This window comes from Caloenas nicobarica, chromosome 1 (genome assembly GCF_036013445.1).
Source record: "Caloenas nicobarica isolate bCalNic1 chromosome 1, bCalNic1.hap1, whole genome shotgun sequence".
In the NCBI taxonomy this organism is placed as follows: domain Eukaryota; kingdom Metazoa; phylum Chordata; class Aves; order Columbiformes; family Columbidae; genus Caloenas; species Caloenas nicobarica.
This window is the reverse complement of record NC_088245.1, coordinates 207292420-207310118: the sequence shown is the minus strand read 5'-3', so window position 1 is coordinate 207310118 and position 17699 is coordinate 207292420. Positions and strand designations below refer to the sequence as shown.

General features: G+C 44.1%; 1 protein-coding gene across 1 annotated transcript in view; it reads left to right on the top strand.

Moving 5' to 3' along the window:
* The first annotated feature begins 749 nt into the window (after positions 1-749).
* TMEM135 (transmembrane protein 135) overlaps positions 750-17699 on the top strand; it is a 189801-nt gene continuing 172851 nt past the window's right edge. The window contains exons 1-2 of the mRNA XM_065656844.1: positions 750-978; positions 17542-17669. Coding sequence (XP_065512916.1) covers positions 838-978; positions 17542-17669 — 269 coding nt within the window. The 5' untranslated portion in view covers positions 750-837. The remainder of the gene's footprint in view (positions 979-17541; positions 17670-17699) is intronic.

Sequence of the window (17699 nt, the reverse complement as noted above, 5' to 3'; positions counted from 1 at the left end):
GTAAAATCCCCAGATCATGGTGCACCCAGCCTATTTAGTCCCAAAATAATAAAAATTTAAAGCTGGAAGCAGATGTCAGTTTTGCAACTGAACTGTAACCGTGTCATCAGTCCCTGCCATCGTAACGCCCCCTCCTCCTCCCCGCTACTTTCCAAACCAGAAAGAATCAGCCTCCTTCGAGCTGCTCCTCACAATGCAGTCGCTCTCACTTCCCCACATGACTTTAGTTGCCCTTCTCCCGCTCGGCTGCACCGGGGCATGCGGAGCCCGCCCCGGCAGACCGCCGCTGCTCCCCGAGCCCGCCCGCCGCCGTGCGGCCCCGGCTCGGCTCGGCTCGGCTCGCCCGCCGCCGTGCGGCCCCGGCTCGGCTCGGCTCGCCCGCCGCCGCAGCGCCGGGAGCCGCCCCCCCCCGCTCCGCTCCGCGCCCGCCAGCCGCTCAGCGCCACGGAGCGTGTTCCGGGCGGTTCCTCCCGCCGCGCAGCGACACCGGCCCGGGCTCTGCGGGGTGCGGGCCCGGCGGCGGGAGGGCCGCGGGCGGGGCGGGTTCCCGGGGCGGGTTCCCGGGGCGGGGGGGGGGCCCGGGACACGCGGGACGCGCAGCACCACGCGCGCCCCCACGCCCACGTGCACCGCGCCCCCCGCGCGGGGGCTCGCGCTGCCCCGCCCCCCGCCACTCCCCGCCACTCCCCGCCCCCCCGGCGGCCGCCGATTGGCTGCGGGCCTCAGGCGAGGCGCGCGGAGCGGCTGCCCGCGAGTAACCCCGCCGCCGCGAGCGCCCCGCGCGACCTCTCTCCTGCATCGGCGGTGACGCGGCCGCGCCCCCCCCGCGCGGCAAAGATGGCGGCGCTGAGCAAGTCCATCCCCCACAGCTGCTACGAGATCGGGCACACCTGGCACCCGCGCTGCTCCGTCGCCGTCCTGCACGTCACCCAGGGCGCCCTGGCCGAGTCCCTGCGCATCTACGGCACCCTCTACCTGGTGGGTCTGCGGGAGTGGGGGGGAAGGAGGGGGCACTGACCTGGGTGGGGGGGGAGCGTCTGGTGTGGGGGGGACAAGGGCATGAGGGGATGGTGGGGGGGCTGGCGGGGGGGCTGGCCTGGGTGAAGGGCATAAAGGGGGTCAGGGAGGGGGCCTTGTTTTGGGGTGGAAGGCCGCGGGGGATATGAGGGCGGGGGGAGCCTGGCCTGAGGTGTAAGGGAAGGGTACAGGGGGTGTGGGGGGGGCTGGAAGGGCATGAGGGGTGTTGGGGAGGGCACAGGGGATGTCAGAGCGGGGGGAGCCTGGCCTGGGTGAGGGGGAAGGGCATGAGGCATGTCAGGGGAGGGAGGCTGGCCTGGAGTGGGGAGTGTGTTGGGGGAGGAAGGGGAGGAGAGGTGTCGATGGCAGTGTGAACCTGGGGTGGGGGGAAGAGGAAAAAGGATGTTTCGAGGGGGACCCTGGTGCTGGGGAGAAGAGAAATGGTGGAGGCGCAGCTTGCTTTGAGGGCTGGAGGGCATAAGGGTTGTGGCAGGGGAGGGAGTGTGTGAATCTGGCCCTGGGAGGGGAGGGCATGGGGGGCGGTGAGTCTGGTGGCACCACAGGTGATGTGGGAGAGGTGAAGCTGGTGGGGCAGGAGGGCACGGACACAGTCTGAACATCATATTTTCATCGTTTTCCAATATCTATGAGGCTTGAATAAAAAGACTTAGTATTTGCGTAGGAGGCTAGAATTGTATCTTTGGCAGTAGCAAGAGCACATGTGTATTATTGTTGGTGACACCTTGGTAGTTGTTGCCTTAGGATCAAGGAGGTTCCATTGCATAATGAAGCAAGGTTAAAAAAATACATTAAGGCTAAAGTATTCAGAGAGTATCCTACAGGTGAGCTTGAGTGTGCAGTTGTACTTGGTTATATCACTGTGCTTGCAGCTGGCTTGCTTCCAGCAAATTAAGGTGTAGGTAGAGGAGTCAGGGTCTGTTTGCATCCATCTGTGTAAATGTATCCTGAAAGCTGATCTAAGCTGGAATCGCAGCAGGTGAGCACTTCTTTCTGTCCTCCACCTCTGTGTTTCTCCTGTAGTGGTGCTTGGAGGATTGAGTAGTGAGCTGGCCCCAAACTAAGCTATAAGGAAAGAAAAACAAGTCATTGAGTCTGTACTTGCGACTCTGTACCAGTGCTGGTACAACAAAATTATCAAGATATGTAATAAAGAGGAGGGAAGGACTGGGACTGCAGAACTCCTGACATAATTCGTTTAAGCTCTCGTTGAAGTGTGCTTTGAGTGAAAATTGTGACAATATCTAATGGCATTTTTTTAAAAGTTATTAACTATTTGGTAGCAGTGTGGACCTAGGGAGCTGTCATGTCTGACAGTGAACATTTTCACTCTGAACCAACATAAACAGAAGTGGCAGCTTCTGTGAGCTGGATTAGGAAACTAATACAGAGAAAAACATTCCTTCTTCTCCTCCTCTCCTCCCCAGTAATTTTTTCTTTGGATCTGTTTTCTGCTTGAGTTTGCTGTGTGGGAGCATCAGTACTTGTATCAGAAAAGAATGGACCTGAAATGAGCCATGAGAGGTGTAGTGGTGATCTGTCAGGTCTGGCTAAAAGCACCTTAAACAGCTCTGTAACTGAATCAAAGTTCTCCAGCAGTCAAGCCTGGTCAAGAGAGTCCTGCTGTGTTACAGTTCACTCAGCTGTGCAGTCACGGGTTAGGGGGAAAGCTCTCCTTTATATTTGTTTGAAAGGAAAATCAAACCTCAAAATCCAACATGTTTTCCTGATCAGTTTTACGTTGTGGCCACATAAACAGTTACATCTTGTCATGAATCCAAGGTGGAGTGGGAACCTTCTCAACCAGTGTCATGCTGTGCTGCAAAACGTCTGCATCAGTTTTTAACCTGCCCTCTTTACAGTTTTTAATTTTCTTAAATTTCAGTGTTTAACTTGACTTATCAGAGTAATCTAAAGCCGAGTTGCTCAAGAATCTTGGTGTTACCTAAAGAGGGAGGAAGCATTTGTGTTCCTTTGGTCCCAGACACATAACTATTCTCTTTTCTTTGTGTGGTCCTGGACCTTATCCCTCCTTGAGCAGATTTGATTCATTCACTGATCCAGAAGACATTACTAACTTGCTTTTAGGTGGGGTAATTTTCAGCTGCGTTAATGAATTGAATTGATTTATTAAGCAAGGTTCAACAAGTACCAGAGACAGTGTAAGGTAACAAGTGAAAGGGTGCAGAGGAGACTGCAGAGGAGGAAGCAGAAGTCTTGCACATTAAGTAGGTTGGCAGTGAAAGAATACTCCTGAATTAAGAGAGTCATCACTAAATTAATTCTTTGCTGGATTAAGGTTGTATTTGAAAACCTCGTATTTGTAAATTAAATATCACAGTTGGACAGCACAAATGTTCGGTCCTTTTCTGTGTTCTGAGATTCACATAAGGGCATGAACTTCCTTTACTTTATCATTATAGTTAGATCAGTATATGTTCGAAATGTTTCTGGTACTACTTGGTCCCAATCTTTTGTACAGCTCAGCAACAAAATTTCTCTTCATTTTTCTATGTCAAGCCTGTAAAATGACTTCTGCTTGTTTATTCGTCCTGTTGCCACAAGCTAATAACTAAGGAAAATAGGTGAAAGAGTTTCCTCTCACAAAAGCTTATGTGGAAATGAATGAGAATGAATAGATGAGAATAAATTGCCAGAGGTTGTTGTGGGAGAGAATGTGGTTAGGGATGGTTATAATCCAGAGTCCAAACCCCTAACATCTACACCCCACATCTCTTTAATGTTTTGCTTCTCTTCAGTCAGTGGGAGGCTGATGGAGCCAAATTAAGTCGTGCTGGTATTTGATGACTAAAATACTGGTTTTCAGTAAATGGCTGTAAAGAGTCTTTGCTATACCTTTTTAAGCACGCCTGAGTTTTTTTGGTTAGAAAAACTGTAATGTTCAGGTACCATATTTTCACCGTCTTTATTTTTGCTCCAGTACAAATTGATTGCTTTAGCAAAAGTAGGTTTTGTATGTAAATTGAATTGGCCCTCCACATACAAAGTGGCTGACAGGAATACCTATTTCATAATTAAGACTGCTTGTATTTCACGAACCAAATGTCCCAATGCTGAAGGTCTTCTGAGACCCACTTTTACAAAAAAATTCAAGGAAAAAGTTAAAAATCGCTTAACACACATAATCCCCTAAGAAACCCCAAATAATCTCCCATACACCTTATAATTACACTTTTTAAAAAACTGCTTGCCTTGATATTTTAAGAAAACTTTACTGAAAAAGTTCTTCTTCAGAGTTTGTTGTATTTTGTTTGATTTATGCTTATGTTTTGGATTAGTCAAAGCTCAAGAAAATGCGATAGTGTGAGTATTTTCAAAGATGAAGAATTCTAGAAATTATGAGAGGTGGGGAGAAGAAAATGGTTTCACAGGGAAATTACATAAAGCTGGGGAAAGGGAAATGAGAAGCTGAGTTATTGGATTTGATCTCTGTTTCTGTTTCCTGGGATTTCTGTTGATTTCTGTGGGAAATCTGCCATTCATCTCATTCATCTGAGCAAAGTCCTCTGTTTCCTGAAGGTTTGCAAGTTTTAGGCACTTGCTTGATGATGGTGCACATTTTGCTTAGTTGTTAGTATGAAGCCTTTGTAGTGTATCAGAGGTAATTGGATCTGTTGGTAACATTTCCTCTTAATCTAAATAAGGTAAACATTGTTTGTTGCTGCTTTGCAGTTCAGCTGATTCTTCTAACTTTTTGCCTATGGGGTGACTAGAGTAATTTCGGTCTTTCAACTTTTCTTTCTCCTAGTCTGATCATCTGTGTTCTTCACTTAATTTAAGCCAGGCTACCTCCCTGCCTCTCCAACTTGGGTTCTGTCCTGCCCTTCCCCTCTTGATCACAGGCCTTCCCCCACCCGCTGACATCTCTCACAGAGTCACATAATGGTTGGAGTTGGAAGGGACCTCTGGAGATCATCTAATCCAACCCACCTGCTAAAACAGGTTCACCAGAGCAGATCACACAAGAATGTGTCCAGGTGGGTTTGAATGTCTCCAGAGAAGGAGACTCTACAACCTCTCTGGGCAGCCTGTTCCAGGGCTCTGGCACCTCGGAGTAAAGAAGTTTCTCCCCATATTCAGATGGAACCTCCCGTGCTTCAGTCTGTGCCCATTGCCCCTCATCCTCTCATTTGGACTGAGGATGGTTCAGCCGATTATTTAGCAGAACAGATGTAACCTGAGTCTGCTGTTCCAAAGTGTCTTTTAATGATCCTTGGGGCTTGCTGTTATTTTTTGGATCTCTTTCACTTAATTTCTTCTCGTACCGTTTTCATACTCTTTTTGATCTTGCTTTTGATACTCTCTTCACACTCATTTCAGACTTATTTTGGTCTCATTTGTAATATTTTTCATACTTGTGTCATATCTGCTTCCTCCTATGCTTTTTAATGGCCTTCAGGTTCTTAGATGCCAATTGCTTCTCTTTCTTTCTATATCAAAAGTTTTTGTGTTTTTTTTTCCCCCCTCTACTTATGATTCCAGTGCTGTTATCTTCATAGGCCCTCTTTTGACCCCAAGTGTCTGTATGCCTCTTAATCTGTATTATTAATTTTTTAAGCTCTCTAGGGCAGCATTGTGTACACTATTGTTAAAGAGACAACTGCTGTCAGCAATTGTATGAGGTGTTTTTTCTTCCTGTAGAAATGTGGGAGGGACACGAGTAGTCTTGCATGTGGTAGCTGGCATGTCTCTTCACAGACAGATCACTGATTGAGTAGAGGCAATAACAAACTTAATTATTGTGCTAATGAATTGTATGGAAAACAGAAAGGTGGAGGTGAGACAGAATGAAGTGTGTCACATCGCTTTCCTGGCTGTATTTACATGGACATAGGACGGGGCCAGAGCTCGGCCCCAGGGACAGATGGTGCACACTGCCCATGGTGCTGCTGCTTCAGGCTCACTTTGTGTGCGGTTTCTCTGGGGAGAGCTGAGCAAAGCCAGGGAGCCAGCTAACACTGGAACAGATCCTGTTTTATCTGCCAGCGGAGATATAGTCATCGTGTCTCACCTTTCTGAGGTGTGCGAGAAGGCTGTACTGACCAAATTGTATTCTAAAATAATCCAGAATTGCTGGGTATATTAAAATATGGTTTTTGTTTGTTTGTGCCATGAGCCATTGTGTATTTGGAGGTAGGAGGTTAGTGTTACCCTTGAATATGCTTCGATATGCCAGCTTGGATCTCCGCTCAGGCCATCGAGAAGCTCCCATTGGGCCCCGGTACCTGGAATTGTAGTGATGGTGGTGGCTGCATTGTGCTGGGACATCTGACCATCTTAGTACTGTGTGGTGTCCTGTATGTCTGTGCTGTGATATGAATGACATGTAGGTCAGTGTGTTCTTGCCTTTAGATTCTTCTGTAAGCTGGGTTAAATGTGGCTAAAATTAGCTTAAATGTTACTAAACTAAGAACCTGGTTGTGACATCTTCATTCCAGGCTGTGGTTGTTTTGCTCTGTTCAGGTGGTTTTTGGGCCAGGCTAGTAAAATTCCGTCATAAATTGAAAATAAACAAAATTAGTCTTTTGTTCAGATATTGAGAATTTTAAAAGAACTAGTTAAGGAATTCCATTGGACTGAAGAATTTATGCTCAAAAATACAAGGAGTAACCTGGAGTCTGCATCGCAGTAATGGTGGAAATGGTGGAAGCTCCAGCCTTGGCCGATTCAGCAAATATCTTGGTAAAGACGCTATAAATACGGGGAACCCGCAAAAATCGTTAAAGGGACTGTTTATTAAGGAGATGTGAATCTGTTCTCTTAGGTTGGTACAGCTGTATAGTAGAGTGCAAGAATTTCAGGGTAGGAGGAGAATAATTGAAAATTGTACTGAGTTTGACCTTTTCACGGGCTATGAAAAATAGCCCTCTAGTCATCTAAGTACAAGGGAAACAAGCGGCGAAGATAAGTTGTCATGGAATGAGAGCGATGCCAGGGCTGAAGGTAATTTAGATGTCATTCAAAGAGTATGTGAGTACTGTTCGTTTCTTTTTTTAGTTGCGTGGATGATACGGAAAATTTAAAAAAAGCCAAACTGACCCAACGCACCCCGTGATGGTGAACCTCATGTAATGTCTTGCAAGGGACAGAGGGAGTTGAGAGCAGGAGGCACAGAGTATTGCAGGAACTGACTTACGAAATGAAAAAAATCTGGAAGCCAGGTTTTGTAATCTATGAAATCAGGGAGGGACCAGCTAATTGAGGAATTACAAATCTGAATGTTTAAGAGGAGGCATGAGAAACAAATTGCTGATTTGAACAAGTGTCTTTCAAAACCCAAGTGTTACCTGAGGGCATGTGGAGTTTAGGTTACTCCAAAGAGCTTAAAAATAATTTTTATAAATCAAAGAAATAATGTTCTTGTCAAATTCATGCAATATTGCAAACAGTTATAACAGAACATGTAAAAAATGAAATATATTTATGAAAGAAATCTGACATCAGTCTGTAGCTCTGCCTGCTGCCTGAGTATCACAGAATCACAGAATGTTAGGGATTGGAAGGGACCTCAAAAGCTCATCCAGTCCAATCCCCCCGCCGGAGCAGGAACACCCAGATGAGGTTACACAGGAAGGTGTCCAGGCGGATTGGAATGTTTGCAGAGAAGGAGACTCCACAACCTCCCTGGGCAGCCTGTTCCAGTGTCTGTCACCCTCACTGTGAAGAAGTTTCTTCTCATATTTAAGTGGAACCTCCTGTGTTCCAGTTTGTGTCCATTGCCCCTTGTCCTATCGTTAGTTGTCAGTACTGAGGTGTTTTCTTAACTGGTTTAAATACTGGAGATTGCTTTGCTTTTAGCTTGCACGTGACTTAAGTTATAAAATTTTCCTTGGCTTTTTAATTATGTGCAGCATATGCGTTATATAAACCATCTACACAGCATTATTGATCATATCTAAATTTGCATTGTGGAGGTGCCTAAATGTGTCAGATCATCACTCTTATAAGTGTCATTGAAGTGGGCCTTCCTGGAAATTTGGCTAGGTGTCTGAATATTTCTGTAGTTCTCCCTTCTCCCTTTTATATCTTTCTTCTTTTTTTTTTCTTTTTTATAAATAAAAGTTTGTTATTATGTGCTTGATTTTTAGTTGGATGTTGTGAAGGAATGAGAAGAGTTGATAGTGCTTTTTTCAGTTTCCATCAATCTATGCTGTATGTGTTGGCTGATTTCACTAACATTTGATGGAGTGGTAATGTTCTTAAAGACATACATTTTGTACAAACTTAGGAAATGGTGGTTTGATAGAGGAGGGAGAGAAAAAATGATGTTGTGCACACAGCAGCAGGGTTGGTGTAAGGTCTGTGGTTTTGAGCCCACCACATAACCTGTCAGACCGTGTACCTTGGTCAGCCAATTAGCACATTCATCAAGTCAAAAGCAAAACATCCTGTAGAATCTCTAGTTCAGGGGCACAGGTGAAGACTGAGGCTGGTGGAGGTGAAGTGCAGGTTATTGCAGTTGGATGGTGATTACTTGTAGGTGTTACATGACACATGGTTAAAATAATCAGGCTTGGCAGGTGCCTCTGGTTGTGGAAAGCTGGGTTTGCAGCCTTGTGTTCTTTTTCCACTGGAACGCAGCGATAGCTTACTTCAAAGTCTTGTGCTAGACTATGTAGCTGTGTTTGTGTTGGAAATGTATATCTTTCCATGATTAAGACAGAGTAAATCACTTCTGATTTCTTGGTTTTATAAGGCTTAAAATTTTTATATGAAGACTAAATTAAAAAAAGAAAGGGCTTCAGTAATACTCTTCCACAAACTGATGGTACCCTGAATCTGGTGGACTGATTTTTTTTTTTTTTTTTTTTTGTTTTTTTTATAATTATGTTTTCCTGTTGGAGAGTCAAAATGCAGTTATGTGAATTCTGTAGTAAATGCTAGAAAATATTTTGTTTTCTGTCTATTTCTTTATTTTTACTGAGTAGGCTTTTAAAAAATACTTCAGACAAAAAATTGAGGAGGCCTTAGAGCTCAAATCACTAGCAGTGTTTTTGAGTGACTACTGTATTACTTCATGAGTGTCTGCATATGGTTTGAGGGGTGATCTCCTCCTTCCAACTACCCTCGGTATTGTACTGTACGTAAAGGTGTAAAACCCACATTCCTTCTTTCTACCATCTTTTCTATTAACATGAAAACAGTTTTAGCGATATGGTAGCCTCACGGTTTTTCCGCCTATGCTAAATTTAATTTCATAGCAATGTTTTTTTTTAGTGAATTAAATAGTTTTTCATATATATGAACATTTTCTGTCTCTCTGTTTCAAAGTGATAATGGCCAAAGTGTTTTAGTGAGAGTTAAATCAGAGCTTGTTTTAAACTGTGTGTGAAATGAGACAATTACCATTGGAGGGTAAATCTATGGTCAGTTTACATTGGGTTGATGGACAGGAGAAGGAGAATTCCAGTCTGGGCTAGGTGCTTAAAAGATAATCAACTGTTTAGGGAATTGTTATGGTGCTTGTATATTCCAGGATTTTGGAGGACAGATTCATGTTCACATCTCTTGCTGTGCTGTCATGTATTAATCCTGCTGTTCGTTCCCTTTGACAGTGAGTAATGAGGGTGTGGGGTTGCCTTCAAAAGCCTTTTAACGCTGCCAGGCCTGCATTAAAGCGTAACTGAATTTTAGGTTTCAAGTTTTAAACGTTTGTGTGCAGAAGTGAGGAAAGGAGTTATTTGTCTTAAAAAATAAGTCGGAGGCTTTCTGCTTTCAGTTTTCCCACAGGTGGTAATGAGACATCAGGCAGTGCTGAGTCAGTCTTCAGGTGTGGAAATAAAATCTTCTTTCTCCCATGCTTGGCTTATTTTTTTTCAAGAGGCTTTACCTGACCGCATTCTCAGTATCAAACTAATCGTGTTTGGAGCCAGAAATATGTTCTCTGGAAGTCAGGCTGGCTGGTGTTTAATTTCCCCCGCTCCAGTGTGTGTGTAGGACACAGAAGTCACACAAGGACAATCGGTGTGTGTTTCATCAGAGGTGTTATTGGAGAAAAAGGGATTTGTCTTGTCTGACTGTAGTGCAAAAGTTCGGTTGTCTGAGGACTGAAGTGTTGTGATCTCTCTAAATTTCATCCAGATGCACATATGCTTACTCTCATTGTTCTGATATCCAGTGATACCCAGCCTGCCTAGTTTAATAATCTCTTCTGGGTTTTAGTTGTGAAGTACGACGTGCACAGATGAAGCAAATACAGCAATAACTATAATTAAGGTATCTCCACTTGTGCTACTAATGCTTTAGACTTGTTGCTGAGTGATTTTTTCACTACTTTAAAATTTCAGCATACTATTACATATAAGTTGCTCATCTCTCATTTAAATAACAAAACTCTACTCTTGTATGTAGGAGAGGCTTGGAATTTTGTCTTATGGACTGGGAAATCACTGGAAGAATAGCAATAGGCATTTAAAACATCGAGACATCCTTTAATGCCTGTATTATGGTATTTGAATGCTTGAATTTTTTCTGACTACTTATTTCTTAATATTTTAATGTATCTGATTTTTCTTAGAATTAGTTTTGTTATTTTCAGCTTTTTTCCTGAAACGTTCTGTTATCTTTTTTTCTAGCTCTGCTGTTTATGCTTTGAATGATGAGAGAGCTGTGATTCTTTTTGGTTCATCCTTTTTTTTCCCCCTCATTGATCCTTTTCCTTTAACTATGATTTGTTTCTTCTGCAGTGTGTTTGTGTTTTCTGCAGACTGTTGGACTGAAGTGAGATCAAGAGCTAGAACTTGCGGATGCAAATAGAAAGAAATTAGAAAGTTCTGAAAACTTGGACATTCTTAGGCCTTTTGCCCTGTGATGGTGCATGGTTCGTTTTAAATTCCCTTTTGCTCTTAGTTGCTGAGAGTTTGGGCATCTATAATAGTATTTCTTATGGGAGATTGTGAAAGACAGGATTTATTAATTGGCTGTGTTAGAAGATGAGAATGTGAAAATGTTAGCAAAGCTGGACTTTGTCCTATTTCCAGAGCGCTGGTGGCTTGACCTCTGCTGGTTTTGAGAGAGAAGAGGGTGGGGTTGAATTGCAGGAAGGGCTGTGAAGGCTGTTGGAGGCAAAGGGCTCAGCTGCTGCTGGGGAGGGAGGATGGGAGCACTGGAGTCTCCGTTTAATGCTTGCATAGACAAATAAAGACTGCGTTTGCAGAATGTGTCACTGCTTGCAGTTTCATATCAGTGCATGAAATGTCACAGTGTAAGAAAACTTGTGGGGAGAGGAAAACATTAGTTTTGCTTTTTGAAATATGTGTTTTCTTTATTACCATGCAGGTATCTTGGAATTCTCACAAATTAAGTTACAAGGAGTCATTTTGCTCTACCCTGACTCAAAAGCTTAGTTCTTAATAGGGTTGGATTTTTTTCTTGATGAATAAATAAATCTTTAGTGTTAGGTAAGTATTTCTAACTTGAGTAGTCTTTACCTACAGAGATCAAAGCTGCTTGAAAAGGCGCCATTGTCTGTTACTTTAAATGTTAGTAACAAGCATTATGGTGTATGAGCTAGAGTTTCTATAGTATATTGGATACATGGTGTACATTGGTTATATTAGGCATTTTATTCCCTCTTTAGTCTCTTTCTTAGACAGTTGTGTGTACAGGGTGACATTTTGATTTTACAGTTTTGTCTTTTTTTTTTAATGCAAGATACGCATTGTATATGCAAATGAGAAGTGCAAACCACATAGCTTTTAGTATCTGTGAAGTCTGTGAAGCTTTATTCCACAGTCTTACTGTTTTTGCGTGTTTTTTTTAAAAAACAAAAACAAACCAAAATGGAAAGTGGTGCTGTACAGGAAACAGTTGTCTTGATTAAATGCAAGTTACATTGAAGGGTGGAGTTGTTAATGACAGTCTTTATCCCAGAAAGCTGTGTAGTCCTTCTAAATACCCTGAGGCCAGGTCATTGGGTGCCTTGAAAATAAGAGATGTTAGTAGTGACTTGGTAGTTTATGGGAAGCCAGAGTAGGATGTTAAAGTGAATCTGATGTGTTCCTAAGCTGCTGTTAGTCAAAGGAGGTGCTGGAGTGTTCTTCACCCTGGGGTAGGTAGGGCTGCATTGCTGGGGTCTGCCTGGAGAAGTCATGAATAGGTGAAACCTGGGTATTAATCCCCTGGCATTCACTGGAGTCTCCTCTCCTCGCTTCCGGACATTTTTTGGGCAGTCTCCTCCTCCTCATAAAGGGTAATAGGCAAGAGAAACACCACAGCTTCGGAAGGAGAGGGAGGAGCAGCACTGGAAGCGAATTGTTCTTTTCCATGAAATCATGGGCTCACGGTGGTGTGAGGAGTGTGTTGCTTCTGTTCCCTGGCTTGGAGGTGAGGGGAGGCAGCTTCGTGTCTGGGTTTCGTACAGCTGCAAACACTCGTGGCGTTATCTGTCACAGCAGCACTCTGCTGGTGGTTCGGATGTGCCGTACTATCTTACTAAAGCTGGAAATCTGCAATAATTTGTAAACACCGAAGAATTTTATTTTGTAAAATTTCTGTCGCTCTATCTCAAAAAGAGAATAGTGAAACTAAGAAATTATGGAGAATGGTTATGAGAGTAATGGGAAGTATGGAGCTGGTTTTGGCCACTCCTGGATATATGCTTGCTAACTGGATCAGTGAGCTGAATCAGAATTGCAGTCCTTCATTCTTGTAGTGGAAAACACACCAAACTAACTTCTACAGCTATCATCACTACGGTCCTGATGCAGACCACCCTGAGGTGCCTAAATAAAGGTGTCCTAGGATTTGTGTGCTCCTTGGATAGCTGGAGAGCTGGCAGTGTAATGTCAGTGAGATGTCCATTTCTGTCTGCCTGGCTCTTCAAGGAGTCTCAGGTAACTTGCAGACCTTCTGCTACATCTGTTAGCATCTTCATGGAGATCAATAGTTTGCCAAGGAGGTATCTCCTGGATGTCCTGATGCCTTCTCATTCCGTGTTTCTATCTGCTGTTAAACCTTGAGCAGTGCATTTATTCTAAGAATTTGGCCTTCATCACCGTGTCTTCCCAGCTCTCTGAGGTGAAGTCTGTCCCAGTAGGAACCATGAACTACTGCAGTCTGGCAGATTTTGTAATCTTTGTGTCTTGCCAACCTCAACTTTAATAGTAATTTTTTGAAGTGTGTGGAGCTGAAAGGGAGAGCAAGGTGGTGCTCAGAAGTATCTCTGTTTTTCCATGTAATCACACCATTGCTGGTGGAGGAGAGGAGGAGAACCTGCTCCATAGTCTGTTCTTGTCTGTTTTCATCTGTACACAATATTTAGCTTAGCTGGTCTATAAAGCACTTTAAAAATGGTGAGGTGTGTGTTTTTGGTTTGTGTTTTTTTTTTTTTTTTTTTGGTGGGCATATATCAAGCTCCATTGCCCTTACACATACAGCTCTTTCAGTTCTTGTGAGCAATGTGTCTTTGGACTGGTTTGTGTGGTGTTGTTCCTGGGCCTGGGTCTTTTCTGCTTTTCACTTGGCACTAGAAAAGAGAAGGGAAATAAAAAATTTGTATTAGTCTAAAACTTGTTGGAGAAGCTACAGAAATAAATTTTTGACTTTGATTGACATTAATTTATAAGATACCAATTTTTCCTGTTGTACTTACGACACTTTGGTCTGAGGAAGCAAGGCTTCGTGCTTCAGGTGTAAGATCTCTGTTCTTAAAATGAAAAAGTTGTTATTTTGTTCCAAATATTAATGTATAATAGGCTAGAAATAGCTGAGGAGGTAGCAACTGGTGATCTAGTGTTTAGACTGCATTAAGTATTTCCTTCAAAAGAAAGATTATCTGGATTGCATTATTACCTGATCCACTATGGTTTAAGCAATCTTGACACTTGATTAAGTAATGTGTAAATCTGTTTTCAGAAGTCTGTCTGTGCATGTACTTCTCCTTAATCCTTAGTTCAGGCTTCATTTTGGAAACAGATTTTGGCAGAACTTCCCTGTGGTTAGTTTTAGCAGAATCCTTGGCCCACCTCTGAATCTAAAATGTCTACTTGCTATTCAGTACAAGAGGACAGTGTTTCAGAGGAACAGCTCCTCCTCCATGTTTTTAAATTGAGGAACCAAGACTGAGAGAGGTGTCACCAACACCGATGTGAGAGGGTGTCTTTCATTGTTCTTAGCAGCACCAGCAGTAGGAAGCTCGCCCTGTTTGGAACTTCTCTAATTCTAAGCATTGACTGAAGACTTCTCTGTCAGTTTTGAGACCCCCTGGGAGATCAGCGCAGATAAAGATGATAATGCTATTAAAAAGAAAACCTATTAAAATCTGTCATTTGATGTACCCAAAATATAATTTCATGGAGTCATAGGAGCACACGAGTTGGAGGGTCGTGGCTCAAAGCACAGCCAGTTGAATGAGGTTGCTTGAGGCGTTTTCCAGTTGAGTTTTGAGGATCTCCAGTGATGGGGAGTCCAAAATTGCTTTGGGCAACTTGCTTCAAAATTCAGCCACTCTTTTAAGTGAAAATTTTTCTTCCTTAGGTCTAATCTGAGTTTATTGTATTTGAACTTGTCTGTTGCCTCTTGTCTTACCCCTGTGCACCTCTGAGAAGAGCCTGGTTCTCTACACCTTCCTACTAGATAGTTGCACAATTTCTGTGGGCAAAAAGGCTTTGAAGACCTTCAGTGTTTGAGTCACACAGAATCACAGAATGTTAGAGTTTGGAAGGGACCTCGAAAGATCGTCCAGCCCAATCCCCCTGCTGGAGCAGGAACACCCAGATGAGGTTACACAGGAAGGCATCCAGATGGGTTTTGAATGTCTGCAGAGGAGGAGACTCTACAATCTCCCTGAGCAGCCTGTTCCAGTGTTCTGTCACCCTCACTGAGAAGAAGTTTCTTCTCATATTTAAGTGGAACCTCCTGTGTTCCAGTTTGTACCCTTTGCCCCTTGTCCTATCATTGGTTGTCACCAAGAAGAGCCTGGCTCCATCCTCCTGACACCCACCCTTTATATATTGATAAACATGAATGAGGTCACCCCTCAGTCTCCTCTTCTCCAAACTAAAGAGACCCAGCTCCCTCAGCCTTTCCTCATAAGGGAGATGCTCCACTCCATCATCTTTGCTGCCCTGCGCTGGACTCTCTCCAGCAGTTCCCTGTCCTTCATGAACTGAGGGGCCCAGAACTGGACACAATATTCCAGATGAGGTCTCACCAGAGCAGAGTAGAGAGGGAGGAGAACCTCTCTTGACCTACCAGCCACCCCCCTTCTAATACACCCCAGGATGCCATTGGCCTTCTTGGCCACAAGGGCCCAGTGCTGGCTCATGGTCATCCTGCTGTCCACCAGGACCCCCAGGTCCCTTTCCCCTACATTGCTTTCTAATAGGTCATTCCCCAACCTATACTGGAACCTGGGGTTGTTCCTGTCCAGATGCAAGACTCTGCACTTGCCCTTGTTATATTTCATTAAATTTTTCCCCATCCAACTCTCCAGCCTGTCCAGATCTCGCTGGATGGCAGCACAGCCCTCTGGCGTGTCAGCCACTCCTCCCAGTTTGGTGTCATCAGCAAACTTGCTGATAGTACGCTCTGTTCCCTCATCTAAGTCATTGGTGAATATATTAAATAATACTGGTCCCAGTAGTGACCCTTGAGGGACTCCACTAGATACAGGCCTCCAACCAGACTCTGCCTCATTGACCACGACTCTCTGGCTTCTTTCCTTCAGCTGGTTCACAGTCCACCTCACTACCCAATCATCCAGACCACACTTCCTCAGTTTATATGTGAGGATGCTGTGGGAGACTGTGTCAAATGCTTTACTGAAGTCAAGGTAGACCACATCCACCGCTCTGCCATCATCAATCCACCTTGTTATGTCTTCGTAAAAGGCTATGAGGTTGGTCAAGCACGACTTCCCCTTGGTGAAGCCATGTTGCCTGCCCCTGATGACCCTCTTATCCTTGATATGCCTTGAGATGACACCAAGGATAAGTTGTTCCATCAGCTTTTCAGGGATGGAGGTGAGGCTGACCGGTCTATAGTTACCTGGGTCCTCCTTGCCCTTTTTGAAGACTGGAGTGACATTTGCTTTCCTCCAGTCCTCAGGCACCTCTCCCGTTTCCCAAGACTTGGCAAAGATGATGGAGAGCGGTCCAGCAATGACTTCAGCCAGCTCCCTCAGCACCCGCGGGTGCATCCCATCTGGACCCATGGATTTATGGATGTCCAGATTGCTTAACTGGTCCCTAACCCAGTCCTCACCAACTGAGGCAAACTCCTCCATTGCCCTGCCTTCCTCTGGGGCCTCAGGGGTACGGGGCTCCTCAGGACAGCCTCCGGCAGAGTAGACAGAGACAAAGAAGGCATTCAGTAATCCTGCCTTCTCTGTATCTTCTGTCACCAGGGCACCCACCCCATTCGTCAGTGGGCCTACATTGCCTCTGGTGTTAGTTTTATTTGCCATGTATCTGAAAAAGCTCTTTCTGTTGTCCTTGACCCCTCTTGCCAGGTTTAACTCTAAGGAGGCCTTAGCTTTCCTAGTTGCCTCTCTACATCCTCTGACAACAGCCTTTTATTCTTCCCAAGTGGCCAGCCCCTCCTTCCATGATTTGTAAACTCTCCTCTTCCACTTGTGCTTACCCAGCAGTTCCCTGTTTAACCAGGCAGGTCTCCTGGCTCCCTTTCTTGACTTCCTACGTGTCGGGTTGCTCTGATCTTGAGCGTGGTAGAAGCAGTCCCTGAATGCTAACCAACTATCTTGGACCCCTTTACCTTCAAGCAGCCTCACCTATGGGATTTCCCCTAGCAATTGTTTGAAAAAGCCAAAGTTGGCCCTGCCGAAGTCCAGGGTTGCAATTCTGCTTGGTGTTCTGTTACTGCCATTAAGTAACCGTTCTTCATAAAACATGGGACATACATTGAACGCACCAAAAAACCTATTTAGTTTTTAGATTCAGCCTGTTTTCTGCTATAGGCTGTTTTTTAGAGATAACATACCTCTTCTATAAAATTTGTCAGGACTGTGGTGATCTTCCAGCAGATAGTGAAATTGTTTTGGAGGACTTGCAGTCGCGTAATTGGAGTAGAAAACCCTTAGAAATGCATCATCACTTCATAGACACTGTGTAGGGCCTGTATTTGAATTACTTTAGTGATATTCTGACTTTAATTAAGGGATAGTCCAGTTGTCTGGAAGATATAACTCCGTGTAAATTTATCACATCCTAAAAGTTCTGATATCTGGCAGACAACATTTCTGACTGCTAGGGCCAACGGTAACAAGGTAATAAAATTCTGCCTATGCTTCCCATTTAGGATCGCTTGCTGTATTTCCTGGTATAAATATTGTAACAGCTGGAACAAGTTCAAAGGAAATCTTTGTGGTATTGTTCATAAAACCAGCAAATTTAAGAGACTTTGATTTACTACTTAAATGGGCATGTCTCCTTTTCCTTTTTTTATTTTTCTTTACAATGTGCAAAAAAGAGACTAACTGAATTAAAGTTTGTCCCCTCCTTTTTTTTTTCTCCCCTCCTCCCTCAGATTGCAGCTATTCTCAGGAAACGAAAACTTGACTATTATTTGCACAAACTGCTACCTGAGATCTTGCAATCAACTTCCTTTCTGACAGCAAATGGGAGCTTGTATATTGCTTGCTTTTGCATTCTAAGGTTGGTATACTGTCCTAAAAATGAAACATA